Source organism: Megalops cyprinoides, chromosome 6 (genome assembly GCF_013368585.1).
Source record: "Megalops cyprinoides isolate fMegCyp1 chromosome 6, fMegCyp1.pri, whole genome shotgun sequence".
Taxonomy (NCBI): Eukaryota; Metazoa; Chordata; class Actinopteri; order Elopiformes; family Megalopidae; genus Megalops; species Megalops cyprinoides.
The window spans coordinates 11,549,655-11,568,448 of record NC_050588.1 but is presented as its reverse complement, the minus strand read 5'-3'; the positions used below and the strand labels follow the sequence as shown (position 1 = coordinate 11,568,448).

Here is an 18,794-nt window from a genome sequence, read left to right as displayed (position 1 = left end):
CCGCTCTGTACCGCCAGCACAATCTCAGTTCACCGATCCAATGATCGGCTGAGGTCCGAGTGAGTGTTGCGTAGCCAGTGCTGATCTGAGGTCAGCGTTTCTGTGTGAGGTAGGGAGCAAGGGGTAGTACAGTAATGATTTCATGTCGTTCTGTTCATGGTCAAGGACCAGGAGTAATAATAAAAAAGTAAAAAAAAACAAACGTTATGCTTGCACAGATTGCTCGCACATTGAGGACACAATGTTAACATCAACAACTTCAGGCAGGATTAATCCTGTCATGACTAAATGTCCTTCACAGTTTCATTGCAGCTTTTTCTCCCCTTTGGATCCATGTAAAATGACATCTCCCATGTTCCTATGTTATTCTTCTGTTGGAACAGCGATTTATCTGATGTCAGTCATATAGGCAAAATATTATAAAAATATAATATAAAATAATATAATACAGGCAAATATTCAAGAAGAACACATTTGTTTATGAAAAATTCATACTTATACACATGCTACATTATAATTACATCAGTTACATCAATATATTTAGGCAATAAAAATCTCCACCTGGATCCCTGCTCAAAGGTACATATCATAAATACATTGCTTTTTATGTTCATGGTTCATGGACACACTGGTGTGTGTGAAAATGGCCCCAGTTTTAAAGATGAATAATGAAGGGTTTGTGAAGGAAGCTCTTTTCATCGTGTTTGGGAAGGCAGTAGAAGTACAACAGCCTCACGATTTTGGGAATATTCAGCGGTTGGTGGTTAAAGCAGTCACAGGGAATGCAATCAGGGTCGCGTTTCCGTTTCTGCACTGTTAAAACAAGATGGATGCCTGCCACTTCTCCCTCTGTTGTCTCAGCCCGGAAGCCTACAGTGCGTTTCCGCATCTCTGCTGTGTAATAAATGGATGTGGACAACAGACTGGTGGATACAAAAACTGATGCATACAAAGCCGAAACAAATATGCTACAAGGCTGACCGCCAACTGTATTCAGCTCTTGTCTCTCATGCCATGAAGAGGGAACTGGCAAGCAGACCCCCGACACTTCTTAGAAAAGTCCCCACCTCTCCTTTCACAAAACCTGACTCGCACACTCCTTTCTAACCCCACTACACAGGTCTGCCTCATTATACAGGCAGAAAATTCCCAAGATGCTGCCTGACTGTAAGTGACAACACCCCCCACCCGCCACCACCCCTCACAAAAAAAAAACAAAAAAAAAACATGACAACAAAATGTGTGTGTGCAAATCAGCAGTGTGTGCACCATTGATTATGTACAGGCTTGGTACCCTTAGCTTAAGAATTTGCCTAGAGTTCAGTTTTAAGCACTAAAACTTTTCCCTCAAAACTTCAAACTGAGTCCTGAGTTTAGACTTCTATCTTTGATGTACATGCCAAATGACAATTCTACTCACATAATTCTAATGCCCCTCTGATATTTTTTGAGAGGACAGTCCCGAGTTTGTTCAGGTAAGAAAAGGGGGGAATCTCCCACATTGTAATATGGGGCTGCTCAGACGCAGTCATCATGACATGTTGTGAAGCGTAGGCATGCCCACGTCTGTTTAAAAAAAGTCTATTTTCCGTCTCTGTACTCCTCTGCAACAGTGTGCATTTCTACCTCTGTCTCTGTTCTTTTTTCTCTATCTGATCTCCCCCCGTCTCTCTCTCTCTCGTTCACACACAACACGTGCTGGAACCACAGAATGTCGGTTTGACGATTCGGTGCCTTGAATCTCATCTGCCTCATTGCCACACAGCAGAAAGGAGGCAAAACATAAACAATGTCAGCCTATAACCAAGTCCATCACACCACAGTTATTATCAGAAAAATAAAGTACAACAAGAGGATATCAACCTTGCTCAAAATAAATACAGAAAGATCCCTATCTAGTACATTATGAACTGCTTACATTTCTCGGTATGAAAATAAATACATCTCAATAACATTCACAGTACCACCCCCTTCCCTTCCATAAAACTGACAGATCTAACTCAAAACTGAAGGTCAAGGCCACCCACTATGTGGTGGACCACTGGAAAGGAAAAAATCACATGTGCTCCTGCTTTTTGATGTCAAATGACCCCCCCCCCCCCCCCGTAACACATACAAACATGTGAACACCCACACATGACCCCCAATCCAGACAGCCGGTCTGGGGCTGGTCGGGGTTGCAGAGCCACGGTCATACAGGAAGTCACCCCCGCTACAAAGGTGAGAAATGGTGATGTGGGGTGGTTGTGGGGGCGTTGAGGTCCTGCCTGTGCCCCACGTTCCCTCCACCCCCACCTCACACAGAGACCAGGAGTTTCTGCTTGGATTCCAGGGAGGCCACAGACTCCAGGCTGCTTCCCTGCTCCTGCTGGGGGAAACAGAAGCTGCACTCCTCCTGCCTCACCACCAACCTAAGGCCGTCTGGGGAAAGGAGAGGGAGAGAGAGAGACGGATTAACGAAACATCCTCAAAATCAACTACAGTCCTACAGTAATGGTAGGATCGTACTCCAGCTGACTGGAAATGAGAACCATGTGGTATATGCTGGACTGCAGTATTCTGTGCTGGTCCTAGAGGGGACACAGTCCAACAGGCCTTCCTGCTGTCTTTGAGCCACGAAACAGCTTTAGAGGATCAACCAGGATGATGTTGAGTGGACTGGGTGGGGGGGGGTGAAGCTACAAGGCAGGAGGTGCTGGAGACCTTTGGTCTGTGGCATGGCCTCCTCCACGGTCATCTTCAGCTTCTTGCTCTTCATGTGTGTGACGAGCAGGCCAAGCGCCACTATGATAACGAGGCACAAACAGATGCCCACAATGGCTGCCACCGTCCACTCGATTCCATCTGAAACGACACAACCGCACACACACCGTCACCCGAGAGCCGCACTCCACACGCGTGGAACGGTTTCGTCACACAGTATCACTGCCACGCTTCTGCACCCAGCACAGTGAAGAGCGCCATTTGGCATTGCGTCCCCTTGCATTGGAATTTAGTCGCACACAGTGCAACACAGTAATGCAGTGCTTGGGGGGACAGTGAAAGAAATCCTCAGCACTGCAACACTGCATTACAGCATTTCATATAAATGAGTGGATCCATTCGTGTATCCTGGTTCAGGGAACCAGTGTTCAGTACAAATTGTCGCAGCTTGCTCCCCTCATCTGGAAGGGTGTGAGGGATGCTCCGGAGTCTCTGTGAGATACATACCTTTGTTTTCCGTCGACTCGGGGGTGCAAACTATGTCACTGACGGCGGTGCCATTCTTCACAATTTTCTGGTTTGACTGAGGACAACTGCGGGAGGAGAGAGTGGATGTCAGCATTCTGAGAGGGAAGCCCCCTTGTGTTGCCAGGCAATAGGTTTGACAGAAATATCTCCAGAATGAGTGAACTATAGTAAAGGACAGCTCAGGATGTTCAACACTTAAGTAACCATTTTGATGCCATTTCATATGTGTGTGTATAATTAGCTAAATTGATCTTTCCTAGAAAAACGGGCAACAGGTGTTTGAAAAAAAAGCTACAGGGGACGGCCCTTACTGTGATTCAGATCTATAAATGCTCAGTGAATCCCCTCTGACCCCTTACCCAGGTTTTAGTTTTGTCACAGAACCATCTTCAGTGTCTCTTAATGTGTCTCACCTTTTACTCCATGGGACACACTTGCTGTGGATCTTGTCATTGAAGGTCCCCAGGGGACACACCTGGCAGGTCCCTACAGAGAGACACACAGTCAGTCAGCTCGGTACCTTCACCTCCTGACTCCACCTCTGCTTGCACACACACAAACCTCTGTGCACACATCACATCATGACAAGTCTGCCCCTCTCCCTGCAAACCATTTGATTCAGTACATAAAGTTTCACTTCCTATCTATAAGAGCAATTCCAGGTTTCAGTTTTGGTTTGTATCAGAGCTAGACCACAGACCGGGCTTGACAGAGATATCGGAGAGTGCACTGTTTACAATTGGGCAATCTGTAATCTGTGACCTGTAATTTGTGATCTCTGATCTGCAATCTGTGATCTATGATCTGTGATCTGTGATCTGTAATCTGTAATCTGTAATCTGTAATCTGTAATCTGTAATCTGTGATCTGCGATCTGTGATCTGCGATCTGTGATCTGCGACAGGCCTTACTGTTGGGTAAAGGCTGCTGCCCCTTCCCACACTCCTCGTAACAGAAGGAGCACCCGGTGCCCCCGCAGCGGTACCCTGCCTGGCAGTCGCACACAGTGTTCGAGGAGCTGGTGCATTCTTGTTTCACCTTTTGCAAACCTAGACAGAGGGGAAAAGATGGATGTATCCTTTCATAAGTTTTGTGTTTCCATGGTGATACACCCATGTTTCTGTGCATCTCAAAATTACGGAGAGTCCATGCCCTCCAGATCAGGTGGCAGGTGGGCGGAGCCCCTCAGGATTGCATACCTATGCACTGGGTGCAGCTTTGGCAGACAGACACTCCCGGGACATCAGTGTAGGTTTCATCTTCACAGGGGACACACAGCTCTTTGGGGTCCGGGCCACACCTTGTTACTTGGCGGTTTCCTGCAACCAAATGCAAGCACAGAAGGCTTGTTTGTTGTATCAACAGTACAGTCCCTCCCAACGGTCCCTTAAAGGGCAGAGGTTTATAACATTCATTTCATTGGAGCTTGAATTTAACTTCAAGATTAAAAAAAAAACCATCTAAAAATATACGCCAGGGAAAGTGTTTGGTGATTTATCAAAGAGATAATTTTTTTAATAAGGCTGATAAATACTCTTCACCAAAGATGCCTTTATAACTTCTGTGCTTCAGCACAGCAAATGCTAGCTGCCCTGACAAAGCCCTAGCACTGGTAATGCACACGCACGTCATTCGAGTGCCCTCCTCTGAGTATCCAGTGAAAGCTGACTGGAAACGCGCGTTGTCTGTGACACATTAAATCATACAGTATTTAAATGCCAAAAGGGTTATCGCGTCCCAATCCCACGCACGCAGAGAATTTCCAGTTACATTTCCAAGCCATTTGATCCTTTTATGTGGCTTTCATTCGATAAACCTCTGACACCACTGAAACGAGGACATTGTGGTCAAGTCTTTGAGAAGAATTATCTGATTTTGAGGCCAGAGTTGCAGCTTTCTGTCACTTATGTTTCCTATTTCGCTTCCTCAAAGTATCCAATGCCAAATACAAAGGTCTGTCAATTAAACACCAAGTTGTATTTATGCTGCCGCATCATAAGTCAGTACCTCTAGACTTTATCCACTTGAATCTTTTGAAAAAGTGTCTCCTCTCATGTGTATATTGACACTTGCAGTGTGTGAATAGAAAACATCAGTCACTGATGACAGCTGAATGGTTTGGCTCGACGGAACTCAAAACCACAGCAAATGTGACCTAGCAGAATGACAGAAGCGTTCCATTTTCAAGAGGAACAGCATGCTGCTGTACTGTTAAAATTGGCACACTGCTTGCAGTACACTACTAGCCTTGTTCTGTGTCTGAGCCCTGCTTGCCATGATTGGGCATGCAGTAAATTTTTAGGAAGAAGCCACGTCAGGAAATTCACTCAATTTGAAATGAATTTGAATTCCACACTCATGGTGATACATGTGTTAAAATAAGTGAAAGGCAACAGATTTCCAGATGATTCTATGGAAATGAGTCAAGTTCAGCTATAAAAATTAGAAAAAGTGAATCCCATGATGGTCCCCCAGTCTATTGTGAAACACAAAACAAGGTTTTTTTTGTTTGTTTCAAGAAATACGTCCAAAAAATTTCTCAGTGTGTCACAATCAAGTAATAGCTCACATGTAGGATGATTCCTCCATGTCACACATGACTGGCACGTAGTCATAAAAAGCACCTATGTGCTTTTCAGTCATGTGTTAAGGTGCCCGAGGGGACATCACAGAGGAGCTTTTGATTTCAGTTTCTACAATCTCTGGGATAGTGCCAGAGCAGGTGCATTATTCTGCATGTTGTACAACTTAAAGTGATTCCTAAACAAGGCAGCCCTCTGGTAGAAAACAACGGTAATGCGCTCTCTGTAAAAGAACTGCATTTGGACTTATGCACAACAAAGGACCCCTCTGTATTCCAACAAAACAATGACCACTGACATGTACAGCACTGCCCAGTCGTCACCAACCCCTGTTCATTCTGGCTTAGTATTCCTATGGATTTGCACCCCACCTCCCTGACAAATATTAATATTAACATGATTTAAGAATAATTTCCAAAGAAAACCCAGTATGAACCTCTTTCATTAAAGCCCTAATGGTTCAAGTTAATTTCCTTTGAGAGTCTTTCATCTCAACTGAGCTGGCGCCTGTGACATGTTGCGTCATGGTGTTTGTGAGCCCCTTTTGCGTGGACCTACCTGGCCTGCAGAGTGTACAGCACACATTCCCATTGGCCCCGCTCTCCCAAAGCTGACAGCCCTTTTCCACGCCGCAGACACTGCCCAGGAATCCCACCGCAAGCAGGAGCACTCCCAAGACCTGCCACATATCTGTCCCTTTGGCGACTGGCAAACGCGCACTGGACTCGAATAAAAAGCAGAACAGCGAGTCTCTCTCTCCAGCAGCTCTTGGCCTCTGGTCTGACAGGGCGCCCTGAGAAGAGGAAATGAAAAGGGTGGCTGCAGTTAGCCTGAGAACTCCGGGTCTCACCCACGGTTATCTCTCACCCACACTGACGTGTGCCTGACGTCGTCCCAGGCCCTCGACCTCCCCCACCTCCTCAGCCCCCGCCCACCAGGGGTTCTCGCTGCTGAACAGCCTCTCTCTTTCAGCCATGCCATCATTAAGCACATTAAGCCATTACCTGAGGCACTGCTAAGAGAGGGATTTCCAACAGAAATAGAATTAGTAGATCGGTCAATTGCAACAACATAACATGACATTATTGGCACTTAACAGATGCTCTCATCTAGAGTGACTTACATAGATTACATTTTTACATTCTATCCATTTATACAGGTGGACACTTACTGAGGCAATTCTGGGTTAAGTACCTTGCCCAATGGTACACCAGCAGTGCCCCAGTGGGGAATCAAACCAGCAACCGTTTGGCTACAAGCCCTGCTCCTTACCACTATGCTACGCTGCAGCCCCCAATTGAATGTAATGTTGTAATCTAAAGAGCTTATGTATGAGCCAGGTAAGACTGGGATAGACTTATTGAGTCATTCAGTGTGGCATGTTAAAGAAGATGCTTTCATTCACATCAGATAGACTGTAATGTCCAATCTACTATACCTATATCTATGGAATCTTCCTTCTGTCTACAATCAGTGTTTCTCAATCATACTCCTGGAGCCCCTTGTCCTGCATATCTTCTATCTATCCTTACTCCAAACACACCTGATTGAAATTAGTGCTCTTGCTCTTAATTAAATCAGGTGTGCTCAGCTAATCAAAAGTGCCACTGATGAGTTCAGTCAGGAAGGTAGAGCAGGGAAAGATCGAAAATATGCAGAGCAGGGGGGCCCCAGGAGCAGGATTGAGAATCAGTGGTCTAGATGAATGAGCAGTAAAGCTATACACAACACTGGTTTTGCTAAATACCACTTTGCTCTGGAGTCTTAGCCATCAGAAAGCATGAAAATTTAACTTTTAATCTGTCCATTTGAATTGCTTTGTCTACACAGGCAATAATGAACACAAGCCTGTCTGGGAAAGTATCTTTAATTTAGTTTTCATGATGAATATGGTTCCTCGCTTCTGGGGTCACTGCTGAAAAGGGTAACATATTCATCAAAGTCTAACTGCACAGGACCTCTGTGAGCAGGGGCTGGCACTCTGACATCAACTCTTATGCACTTCCTCAGTATAAGTGGGGTCGTCCATGTTCAAGTACTAGAAGTACTATCCCACATCTCATTTCCAGCTCAAATCAAATTTCAGCCCATTTTCAGCTAAATATATTGTCCATTTATGAATCTACTCACAATGGAAGTTATTAAAACTGACTGTCACTCATAGAGAGGGCATAATGGTCTTTGAGGCAGTGACCACAGCTGCAACCGGAATTAATGTGTCCAGCTATGGTTATACTGTACACTATAATATGGTTAAAACGGGGATCCTGCACAGTCAATCTATCACAGAGCAAGCTGGTGCGATAAACCACCAATGTCGTACATAGCAGATGGATGACCGATCGCACCCCTTAAACCCACCGAACTATCCCATCGCACGGGCGCATCCTATCCAACTTCCAGTTCCACCGAGTGCATCTTTGCAGATGCTGTCATTTTGTCACATGATATTGTCACAGGTTCTGTTGCCATAATAATGAAGTACGTAGCATGAGATCTCAACATATAACCGCGCGAACTATTAAGTTAAATTCTTAACATTTAAATCAATTTGTCGGTTATAAATATTTAATATGTCTACTTACTCCTGATTTGTCTTGTCTTTGCGTTGTAGAGACCCGCTCCTGAGGATGCTTGTCGCAAGCCAGGCGCTCAGAGAATGAGTCACTTGGTTTCAATCTAAACAATTTCTTAATAGAGCTGCGTCCTCCCGGGGGGCGTGATGAAGTGAACGACGCTAATTTTGTAAACTATTTGGAAAGCCCAACATCTTAGTGGACGGTTGTCTGGTGAATTTCCCTCTGAGCTGTTTTTATCTCAAAGTCGTTTTTAATATTCGGTTTACCGGAATTAAGGTACCCCCTACATGATTGTAGTTAGCTAATAGGAATAGTGGGTCGCAAATGTCTTCCTCAACTTTCCAAATTACACCTTCACGACTTCTACCTCATTAATTTAAGGACTTCCAAAAAGGAAGACAAACTTTTACCAGAAGTTGTGGGTTGTTGCCTGTATTTGCGGATATATTCAATATTTTATTAGCTAGGTCAGTTACACTTGTGTATTTGTACAGTGCACTAACACAGTATGGGAAAATCGATAAAAAATAAGCCTACAAGAAAAAAAACGATGCTACATAGAACGTTGTAGTCAATATTTCGGATTCTACGACGAGAAACTGTTACACACTGTCTCTTTAAAAATAAAAACCCAATCGCTATGAATGGATAGGGTCACATGTTAATTTTACGTTATCGTGCTTTACAGAAAACGAAAGTATTTTTGTTTCCTAGTGGTCGCTGTGTTTTGGAATTTTGACAGCGGTAGACAAAAAGTACAGCATGCAAATAATTCACAGTAGGGAACTGTATGGTTAATACTTTGGCAAGCAGTTGTAATATCAATTCACTTTTTGTTTGAGCAGACCCTTGTGTTCAAACAATGAAAATTAATTCGTTACTATCGTCGCATATTTACAACTGCATTGTCGCAAAGTGGTGGACAGAGATTTTCGAGAAAGATCCTGGAAAGGTGGTAGAGGGTCAGTCCTGGAAAGAATGGGAAGAAAAACAGAACAGAAACAAATAAAGCCTCGCGAGCGAAGATACGCCTGTGTCGTCAACATGAGCCGACTCTTCTTATGTTCACTAAGGTCCAGTTCAGCAAGTGTCACCAAATGAAACAAATGTGTATCCTGGATCAGCTGAAACTTCCACTAAGTATGACTCCCTCACCCTGTCTATTCTCTAATTAAGATTTTCCTGTCCACTTTTAGCCGTGGCTTGGTCACCCGGTATATTATGGGATTCATCGGGGATATTATGGGATTCATTTTCCAAAGGCTTTAGCTTTTGCTTTACCTTTTGACCCACATAATCCAGCTTCAGAGCAGACCAGTTTTATCTGGTGTGCTCTGCACTGCCCTTGCAAGTTCAAACCGCACTCACATTATACTTAATGTAACATTTTACTGTAAGTACTTATTTTCCTGTTGTTCACATCAATTACTGTCATACAATTTCTCTGCACCATTCTTTTAGTATATTAGACATTCATGGTAATACCTTCACACCCTCTCTAATGTTAACCAACAATGCAGTTGTAAACACCTATGTATATAGTGTAGTAAACACAATCATATGGATTGATTTATCTCTTTGTAGTGGGGATAAAGGTAATGAAAGATCCATTTCAGTAAGTGAATGGCATTGCATACATCAGACCTTTGAAACAGGGTGCCATCGCTGGTGTTGAGCTTGGTAGCAATAAGTTATATCCTTGTTAAAGGGTCCGACCCTTAGTAAACATACTAGTTGGGGTAAGGCTGGCTGGGGTGTCGGGAATTAGAGTTCAGTTATTAGCAAGTCCATCTCTACCCCCCACCACCCCGACTGGAAGCAGTTTTCATGCTACTAAAGGGATATACCACCCACATAGCACAGCAGAAAGTTGTGGCAAAATTGAGGGGTGTCCTACCACCTTTGGCTGAACATAAGCCAAAGAAGTCCCACATATTTAAATTGTGGCCTCTCTGTCTCTGTTGGGGAGTGCTGGCAAGGAGTTTACAGGAAGGCTATTTTTGTATATACACATGAAATATGATAAGCTGCCAGATGAAATGTACGCAGTCCTCCACGTGATTGCCAAGACCATATCGTATTGTGCAATATGGGAGAGTGCTTGCAGATTAGATTTTAAATCTTCCTGCTTGCCATTGCCAACTCCCATGAAAAGTGAAATGAAAAGAACAGATAAGTGTGTGCTGTAAATCTGTCATCAACTTGGCTTGAATTCAACGCTGTGTTTTCCCATAATTTAAAAACAGCAATTAGTGTGAAATCCTGTGAAAGCCATGAAAGGAAAGGTTTTTATTTGTTTTTACCATCTTCACATTTTTTTTCCTTAATAAGGATGAAGGGACTGATATATGTGACACAGCTGGGGACTTTGGTCTAGTGGCTACTCTGATGTGACAGGGCAGTCCCCTTCTTTGCCATTCCAGAGTAGGCTGCTGTCCAGGGAATAGCCCCCCCCAGGAATTCACTGCAATGTATTCGCATTTCCTGGGATGATGGATATCTGAAGTTCCTCTTCCTCTTTCTCTGTGTACTAAATGTGTCTTTTTATCTGAAATCATAAATCCTGCATCAAACCTGTTACAGAGGGGGATCCCAAGTGACTCAGCTGGTAAGGCTTTCATTTCACTGCCCTGGTTTAAACCTGACCCTGCCATTTGCCTCCAGTGACCAGGATCCCGTAACGGCAGGACAAATTGGGTTTGTTCCACCATAGGTAGGGCTAAGTAGGTTGGCCAGGGCCTCTCAGCCAACGTGCGATTCGTAAGGCGTCTGCAAGTTGCTCAGATGACATCGCTGGGGCTGGAGCTGCCACTCCATTTTAGTGCTCCAAAAAGGCCAATGGCTCCATGTGAGTGTATTGGAGGATTAAATTTTGTCTCGCCTCAGCACTCCTGTGCAAGTTCACTAGTTGCCACAGACAAGCCTGGTGATTCTAAAATGGAACAAATTACGGGAACTGTAACCTTGAAACGGGGCCTGTACATCCTTCGTCATGCTTTCATGCTCAAGGAGTTTATGTATGAGTTCATGTTTCTACGGTCTATTTCACCGCTGATTAGTCAGTAGTTTTCCTTCCCCCTCTTAACTGGCTGCTCATCCGCTCAATATCTGAATGAGGTACTTATTAGCTGTGTCGGGCTGTGCAAAGACTTGGTCTTGCAAAGACAAGGGAGTCTACCTGTGGGAGTCCATCGAGGGAGGTTACGGGGGGAGTATTTTTTACCATTTGTTACGTTATTATGCCCTTACACTAACATTAAACCAAGAGAGCCATGAGAGTCTGTTGATTAACCCAGGAGGGCCATGGGAATGTGTTGATTAACCCAGGAGGGCCATGGGAATGTGTTGGTATAGTGATAGAATAGTACGCTCCTGTTGGGTAGATTACGTCGCACTTAAGTGTTGGGTCCTGTGGGCAGTTGTGGTCTCAGCCTTGTGTTTTTGACACTGGCTCTTGTTCTTGTATAGATGATGGCTTCCTTGTTTGTGTAATGTTTTGTTGTTGTTTTGCTGGATGCCCTCTGTGCTTGACTTCTGGAATTGCTGTGGATAAGAGACACTTGATGTCAACGATGTAAAGGTATTATTAAATGTAGCCACTCATATTGTGTGGCACTCAGGATAAAAGCATTATCCATATTGTGTGTCACTCAGGATAAAAGCATTATCTAAGTGACAAAATGTAAATGTATATAGGAGACTTATATAATTAGCTCACATGACCTGAAACATCCCTGAGCACTGCGACTCTACTTGTGATAACAAACCTTAGGGTCATGTGAGGAAAGCTGCAGTCGTCCCTGTTACAGAAGGCTAATATCTACCCTGGGTTCACCATTTGCACTGCATTAAGAGGAATGTAAATGTGTTTTCGGATTTCAAAGGGGACATATCTTTGTGACAGTAATGGATGGATCTGTTTCAAATGGAATCGAATGAGATGAACCTGAATCTAATACTTTTAACCAGGACAGAAGTGTAACAACACAACGTAGCGCAGAGGTGAACAACTACCGTTTGTATGAAAAATACAGAAAACTGATTTATATTGAAAATGTAATCACTATGCTACACCGGGGTGCTCGTAACCGAAAGGCTGCCGGTTTGATTCTCCATAGTGCTGCTCTGCCGTTGCTGTACTTATGGGTAAGGTACTTAACCCAGAAGAAGCATCTAGAGATATAAATAGATAATGTGTAAAAATCGTAACTTATGTAAGTTGTTCTAGATAAGAGTGTATGCAAAATGACAACACTGTGATGTAATGTAATGCAATGTTGAAAATATAGTCTTCTTACAAAAATGTAACTTCTTACTAAAAAATGAAAATGTAGCCATTCTTAATTAATGAGACCTTTCCATTATCAGATAATATAAAGGCTGCATGTGGAATACGGAGCTGACAACACTAGAACTCAGGTTCTGTATTGTCATCTTCATATTCACGTATCTATACCGTACCTATAGAGAAACTGCCAGTCCAGTACAGACATGAATACCTGACCTGTTCTGGATAACTGGTATGTGGGGGGCTTTCCCACAGTGATACTCTCATGTAGCACCCTGGATTGATAGATATTTACCTGAATGTTACCATCCACACAAACAATGTGATTCATCCTTGCCATTTGCAGCAGGGCAGGGGGTTTTCTGTCCCTGCTCGCTTGCTATTGGGCAATGAGAAAAGGTTAAGAAAACACTGTGTGAATCCTGTGGTTGGGCCACTGCCCTCCCGCACACTGACACAGTCAGCGGCTCTCTCGCCCTCACATGCTGCGCTACGCACTGTCAGCCCTCACTACTGAGCCCAGCTCCGACCTACACCAGCACAGCGCGGTCATCCGAGAGGGTGCCGTCATAGATATTAATATATGCTTACCTCAACTCTCGTGACACATTGTAGAGCTAAGATGTAGGCATTATGGGGGATGCTTAATGCAAACCTTTAAATGTATTACTGAAGGGTTGGATGTTTTCATTTGTGTGTAATGCAATCTTTCCCTCACACCTTTTACTACCACCTCATTTTATTCTGTGAGAAAGAAAATGCAGGGGAGCTTAGGATAAACTAAGGGAAAGTGTTTAGTTGGAGGAATAATTTATCAATCAGCCTTGCAAGGGCAGTTGACTTGGTCTATCCAACTATACATCTTTCTCTGGGGTTAATTTTCAGTACTCATTTACCCTTTCTCCAGGAAATTTCACAATCATCTCCATTCAATCCATTGCCCTGGGTGCCCTTTTCATGTGTGCCCTTGTCTCCTTAATGAGCTGAATACTGTGAAGTCTTAGTTACTGTGTAACAGCTGCAAAACTGGAGCCCAGGGCTTCCGTCCAGCATTTGTTTTGGAACAAAGCACAAGTGTCTTCTAGGTTCATATTGGACATCTATTGGGAGAGGGTCAGTTCCTCAAAGTGTGGCAAACATTTGCTTTCACTTCATGCTCATAAAATGCAATATCTAGTCCCAGTTATGTAACTTCTAACTTACACTTTTAACATCAGAGGAACCACATTCTCTGAACATACTGCGTGATGAGGCGAGCTGCAGTTGATTGCTACTCAGAAATGCCTTTATGAGGTCTTCCAACTGGCTCAGTCTGCAAACTGTTTACCCTGCAGGCTGAGCCCTACAGCTTGGGTTTGATCTCATCCACATCATCAGCTAATAATGACTTAATAATGGCTGGTATAAATCGATAGCTAATAATCAGCTTTATTTCATAGGGGAAAAGGGTGGGAACCCTGGCCAGGGTTTCCTCTTTTTACCACTCTCAAGCACCCCGTGATTCATCAGGTGAGTTGCCCAGCTGATGTCAACGGAGTGATGCCTATCCTTCAGTCGGTGCCCACTCCTTTGTGGTGTGCCGTGTGAGAACTGTAACAAGAAACAAGCCGATCGTGATACAAGCCTAATATGAAATTGGAAATTCCATACAGGACTGCCTCAAGGGGAAAAAAGCAAAAAAAGAATAAAAAGAAATGCCTGCGCATATGTGATGATTAACTGACACGTGCTGTTTTTAATGAGTCACTGTGACAACTACCACAGTGACTTGACATATGGCAGTACCACATCACTCCAAAGGAAAGCTGAAAGCACGTGACCCAGGGTAAGTAGTGACCACAGAGGAAGTGAGTTGCAACTGTTTGTTATGCAGAAACTGAAATGACAAACAGGCAGGCGTCTTTTGCAAGTCATGGCTGTTCAAGATCATCTGGTATTTTGAATTTCAAAAGACCGGTGACTTTTTTTTTGAAGAAGAAGTGCTTCAGTTTGACTAGACATTTCAGTGTTTCTCAGGTGTTGGTCATCAACATTGAGGTCATATGCCAGCAAAGGAAATTGAGATAAATATTACTGCCCTTTAATACAGTGCTCTGTAATGGATATTTTCATCATTCACAGAATCCTGAAGGCTCATATGTCTCAGTCAAAGTCAGTTCTGTATCAGTTAGTTCCCCCTAATTGTGGTCTTTTTAATTTTTAAAGTTACCAATCGTTCTCTATTTACAAACAGCCGTTTGGAGCATTAATTTTACTTTTTGAAAAATAAAGCTCCTATTCCAAAACTGAAGCAGATATGGAAAAGGGCACGGGATTGGTTGGAATTGCTATGGATTTTGAAAAAGCTTCGCCTTCGCGACTCACATCAGTTCTGAGACTGAGCTGTTCGAAAATGTCTGGGGTACTTGGGCCTTTCCACCGGTCCCTTTCCTCACACACACAAAAGGTACTTTCAGAAGTGACAGGCATGATTTGCTACCCAGACAATACCGTTGCAGCATTTGCTTAATCTCCCACCCCCAGTACCCCCAGGGAATGTTTCATATAGGAAGCGCATATTTAACGCTTTTTGTGTTAAGGTTAACCATTTATTTTAATATGCCATTTGACACCTTTATATTGGTAACTGTAAATATTATAAGCTTTTATATTATTATAATATATTATTATTTATATTATTATAAGCTTTGTATTTCAAAGAACCATGTACACCGTTTTCTGCTTACTGTCTCTGAATACAAATACCACCTGGATTCAACAATAAAAACACTTTTATGTAAACAGTACACTACCAGCTACACAGGATACAGAGTGATAATGTATATGAGGATAATGGATATGAGGATAATGTAGAGCAGAGGTTTTCAACCTTTTTGGGGCACATCAATAATAGTTTCGCCTACATCGCTCCCCAGTGGTGGAACGTACTCCCGGTCTCGCTACGGACAGCTCCTTCACCCCAGTCCTTCAGACGGGGCCTGAAGACGCACCTCTTCAGACTCTACCTGGACTGACCCAGCACACAATTGCTGCCCCCCCCCCCCCGCCCATCAGTGCTGTAAATTGCTGTGCTTTTTTAAAATTGCTGTGCTTTTTAAATTGTGCTTTTAAATTTTGTCTCTTGTTGCCGCCTTAACCCTGACGCTCATTGTGCCGTTTTGAAGTTGTTGAAGTTTGCCGTTCGAAAGTATATCGTACTAGTTGCCCTTTAGGCTGTAATTGTAAAAATCTGATAGTACTGCGTCCTCAAACAGACCTTGCTCTCAGCTGAGAACTGTCTCATTGTGGAACTGTACACATCCTGTCCCCGTACTGTCGCTGTACCTACTGTATGCACTTTTGTAAGTCGCTTTGGATAAAAGCGTCTGCTAAATAAATAAATGTAAATGTAAATGTAACATCAAAGGTCAAACCAGAACGTCAAAGCACACCAACTTAAAGTTGGTTATCGATTATGAAGAATGTCACACACATAACGCATTGGGTTCCTCAAAATTCCACGGCACACTTCACTTTGCCTCACGGCACACCAGTGTGTTGAGAACCACTGATGTAGAGTATTGACAGGAGAAAGAGAAGGGTAGACAGAGGTCAGGAGGGGAAGTGGAAGATACTAAGGGGAGAGGTAGGTATGTCAATAATCAAACATTTCAATTGTGATCAAATATTGGTATATGGAAATTACAGAAATAATCTCAAATACATAACGAAATATTTTCAGAAATCTGCCCTAATTCTAACACCAGAATCCTTTTTTGAGTTTGTCATTTTAACAGTTGTATTTCAGAGAACATGCAGAGCACCTCAAAAGTATGAATACTTGACTTGAGCTCTGTATTCCCTTTTTATGCCAACAGGCTTAAATTCAGAGTTTAAATCAGTTTCCCAATCCTGGTCCTGGGGACCCACTGTGTTTGCTGGTTTTCATTCATCTCACATCTCAGTTAATTAGGTTTGATTAAGCTGTTAAATGAATACCAATCTCTGTTTGACTTCCTTTAAATATCTGCTGTCAGTTCTGTTACAGACATTAGGTTGTTTGAAATGTGTTTGCTCTAACAGAATTATACATGTGAGGCATTTTTGTGAGTCTTTTCCACTCAAATCTGTTAAATTAGTAAGACAAATCAGTATTTACCTTAATTGATTCAGAGTGCTGTTCAGTAGATCTTAGAATAAGAAACTGAATAAGAAAAAAACTGATTATACTTAACTGGGACAGATATAATTTGCTCACAGGGCAAATACTCACAAAAATATGTTGAACAAGCAACATAGTATGAACATCTATAACAGCACAATCTGTTACTGCTGCATTTTCTAGTGCTTCAAGCACACCAAAAAAGCATCCATCTGATGCACAGAGCAGAATGTAAGCTCTCTCTCTGACTGTAGGAGCCAGAAGTGCTGTTTGCTTTCTGATGTATTAAATGTATTCATTCATGGAAATGTGCAGAATGGAAATTCTGCCATGTTGTGCTAACAGCGCTGCAAATTTTTAATCGCATCACTTGTGTAACAGTTTGACTCATGACTTGAGATTCAATGTCGTCAATCTTCATCAATGTGTCACCTCTGCACAGCCAGTTTCCAGGCTACAGCTTCTCTTTTTGAAGTGGTTCATATTTCAAGGTATATTCACCAACAGTTGCTAAAAAGGCAGTGCTAAATTTATGATTGATAACTCATCAGAATGCAAAAATTAGTTGCTTATTTCACAAATTGTGTCCCTGAACCGCCCCACACAGCTTCCAGGATGAGTTCATTCCATTTTCACTACTGGCTATATACTTCAATACATTAATTTACAACCCTATAGTGGCATAATGTAAATGCCCTCATTCCAGTGGATGAACATTAATCAGGATTTTCCCTTAAAAAATATATTCGTAATTTTCTCATATTTTCTAAGAGTCAGACCGACTTATTCTGAGAATACTGAACTTCAAAAGGTACGCAGCGTTAAATGCCTCTGCTGGGTGACGTTAAGGTTGAAATGGCTGATGCCCTCGTCGTCATACTGCGTGCGCCGTTCTTTGGTTTTTACTCTGGCCCCGCCCCCACCTACAGTAAGGTCGAGACTGCAGCCCGTCACCCTCTCATCCGCCCTCGCGTCAGCAGCACGAACACAAACGCCCAGCTTTCGGTCTCAACTTCAAAACCAGCGAGAGGGAAAATCAGGCGCACCACGCACACGGGAGCGGTGCGCTCTGCCAAGTGTCTGAGGGTAGTTTCGAGCATGCCCAAAAGCAGATTGGTATCACAGACAGAGTGGGAACACAACGTCTGCATTATTTTTCACGGGGTCATAATGAAACTTAAAGTCCCTTTCAAGTGCCGGTACCAGTCCATCTTGCTCTGACTGAAAAGGGCCGTTGTTGTGTCACCCGGAGTAGAAGGACAGCGGTTTCAGCAGAGTGCGCACTCACGGACGCCCACTTGCAGTCACTGCTTGTGAGTGACGTCCTCCCCCGCATGCTTGTGACGTGAGCACGCTGTAGCCCAAAAGTGCCTTTGGCCTGTTGGTGACATAAATGTGTTAACCTCAGCCAAGCCACCAGCTAAAGAGCTGTAGTGGAGGGTATTTACAGCTCGAGTTGGGGCTGTTTGAATGTATTTTACAGCGGCATGAGATACGGTTACCAGAGAGAACACTTACTTTCATTTACTTCACTTTACCGTTGCGGTGTGACAATACAAAGAGCCTTTGAATCTAACCGAGAATAGGTCGCCATCTATTGGTGACACTTGCAGTGAGATAAATGAGCAAATGTAATTCAAGACAAGAATCTGTGGAGTACCAAAGGCAGTACCAAACACAACAATACATTTTCCCCTTACAGTTAAGCTGTATGTGTGCTTGATACATTTAATTCCTCATGCATTTTAATTGATATTATGGTAAGAGTGGGGTTGGCAAGGTAAACAGATTCAGACCTAAAGCGTTAGTTCTCTTCAGAGTTTATGCGTTTCATGATTGAAAATGTCTTGACCGTTTGAAGGCATGGCTGTGATTACACTAAATATATGATACAGAAACAGTCCAAGTTGTCTGTATGGATTTAATCTGTTTCCAGTATTGCCAGTTGAGCTAATGGGTGTTTAGCTAAGTTT

At 43.2% G+C, this 18,794-nt stretch overlaps 1 protein-coding gene across 1 annotated transcript; it reads right to left on the bottom strand.

Annotated features, from left to right (window-relative positions):
* Positions 1-2,296: 2,296 nt before the first annotated feature.
* On the bottom strand, positions 2,297-8,455 carry LOC118778953 (tumor necrosis factor receptor superfamily member 9-like). Its single transcript, XM_036530755.1, has 8 exons — positions 8,399-8,455; positions 6,372-6,606; positions 4,431-4,550; positions 4,143-4,280; positions 3,645-3,717; positions 3,211-3,296; positions 2,704-2,844; positions 2,297-2,421 (listed from the first exon to the last, which is right to left on the bottom strand). The coding sequence occupies exons 2-8, from the start codon at positions 6,499-6,501 to the stop codon at positions 2,297-2,299; spliced, it is 813 nt and encodes a 270-aa protein (XP_036386648.1). The 5' UTR covers positions 6,502-6,606; positions 8,399-8,455.
* Between the last annotated feature and the right edge of the window lie 10,339 nt (positions 8,456-18,794).

Bases quoted from the DNA above. Each gene is read 5' to 3' on its own strand.
- LOC118778953 (XM_036530755.1), bottom strand. From the start codon at position 6,501: ATGTGGCAGGTCTTGGGAGTGCTCCTGCTTGCGGTGGGATTCCTGGGC. The intron at 4,551-6,371 runs GTAGGTCCACGC...ATTTGGTTGCAG, and splicing joins CTGTACACTCTGCAGGCCAG to GAAACCGCCAAGTAACAAGG. The intron at 3,297-3,644 runs GTGAGACACATT...CTCCTCCCGCAG, and splicing joins TGTGTCCCATGGAGTAAAAG to TTGTCCTCAGTCAAACCAGA.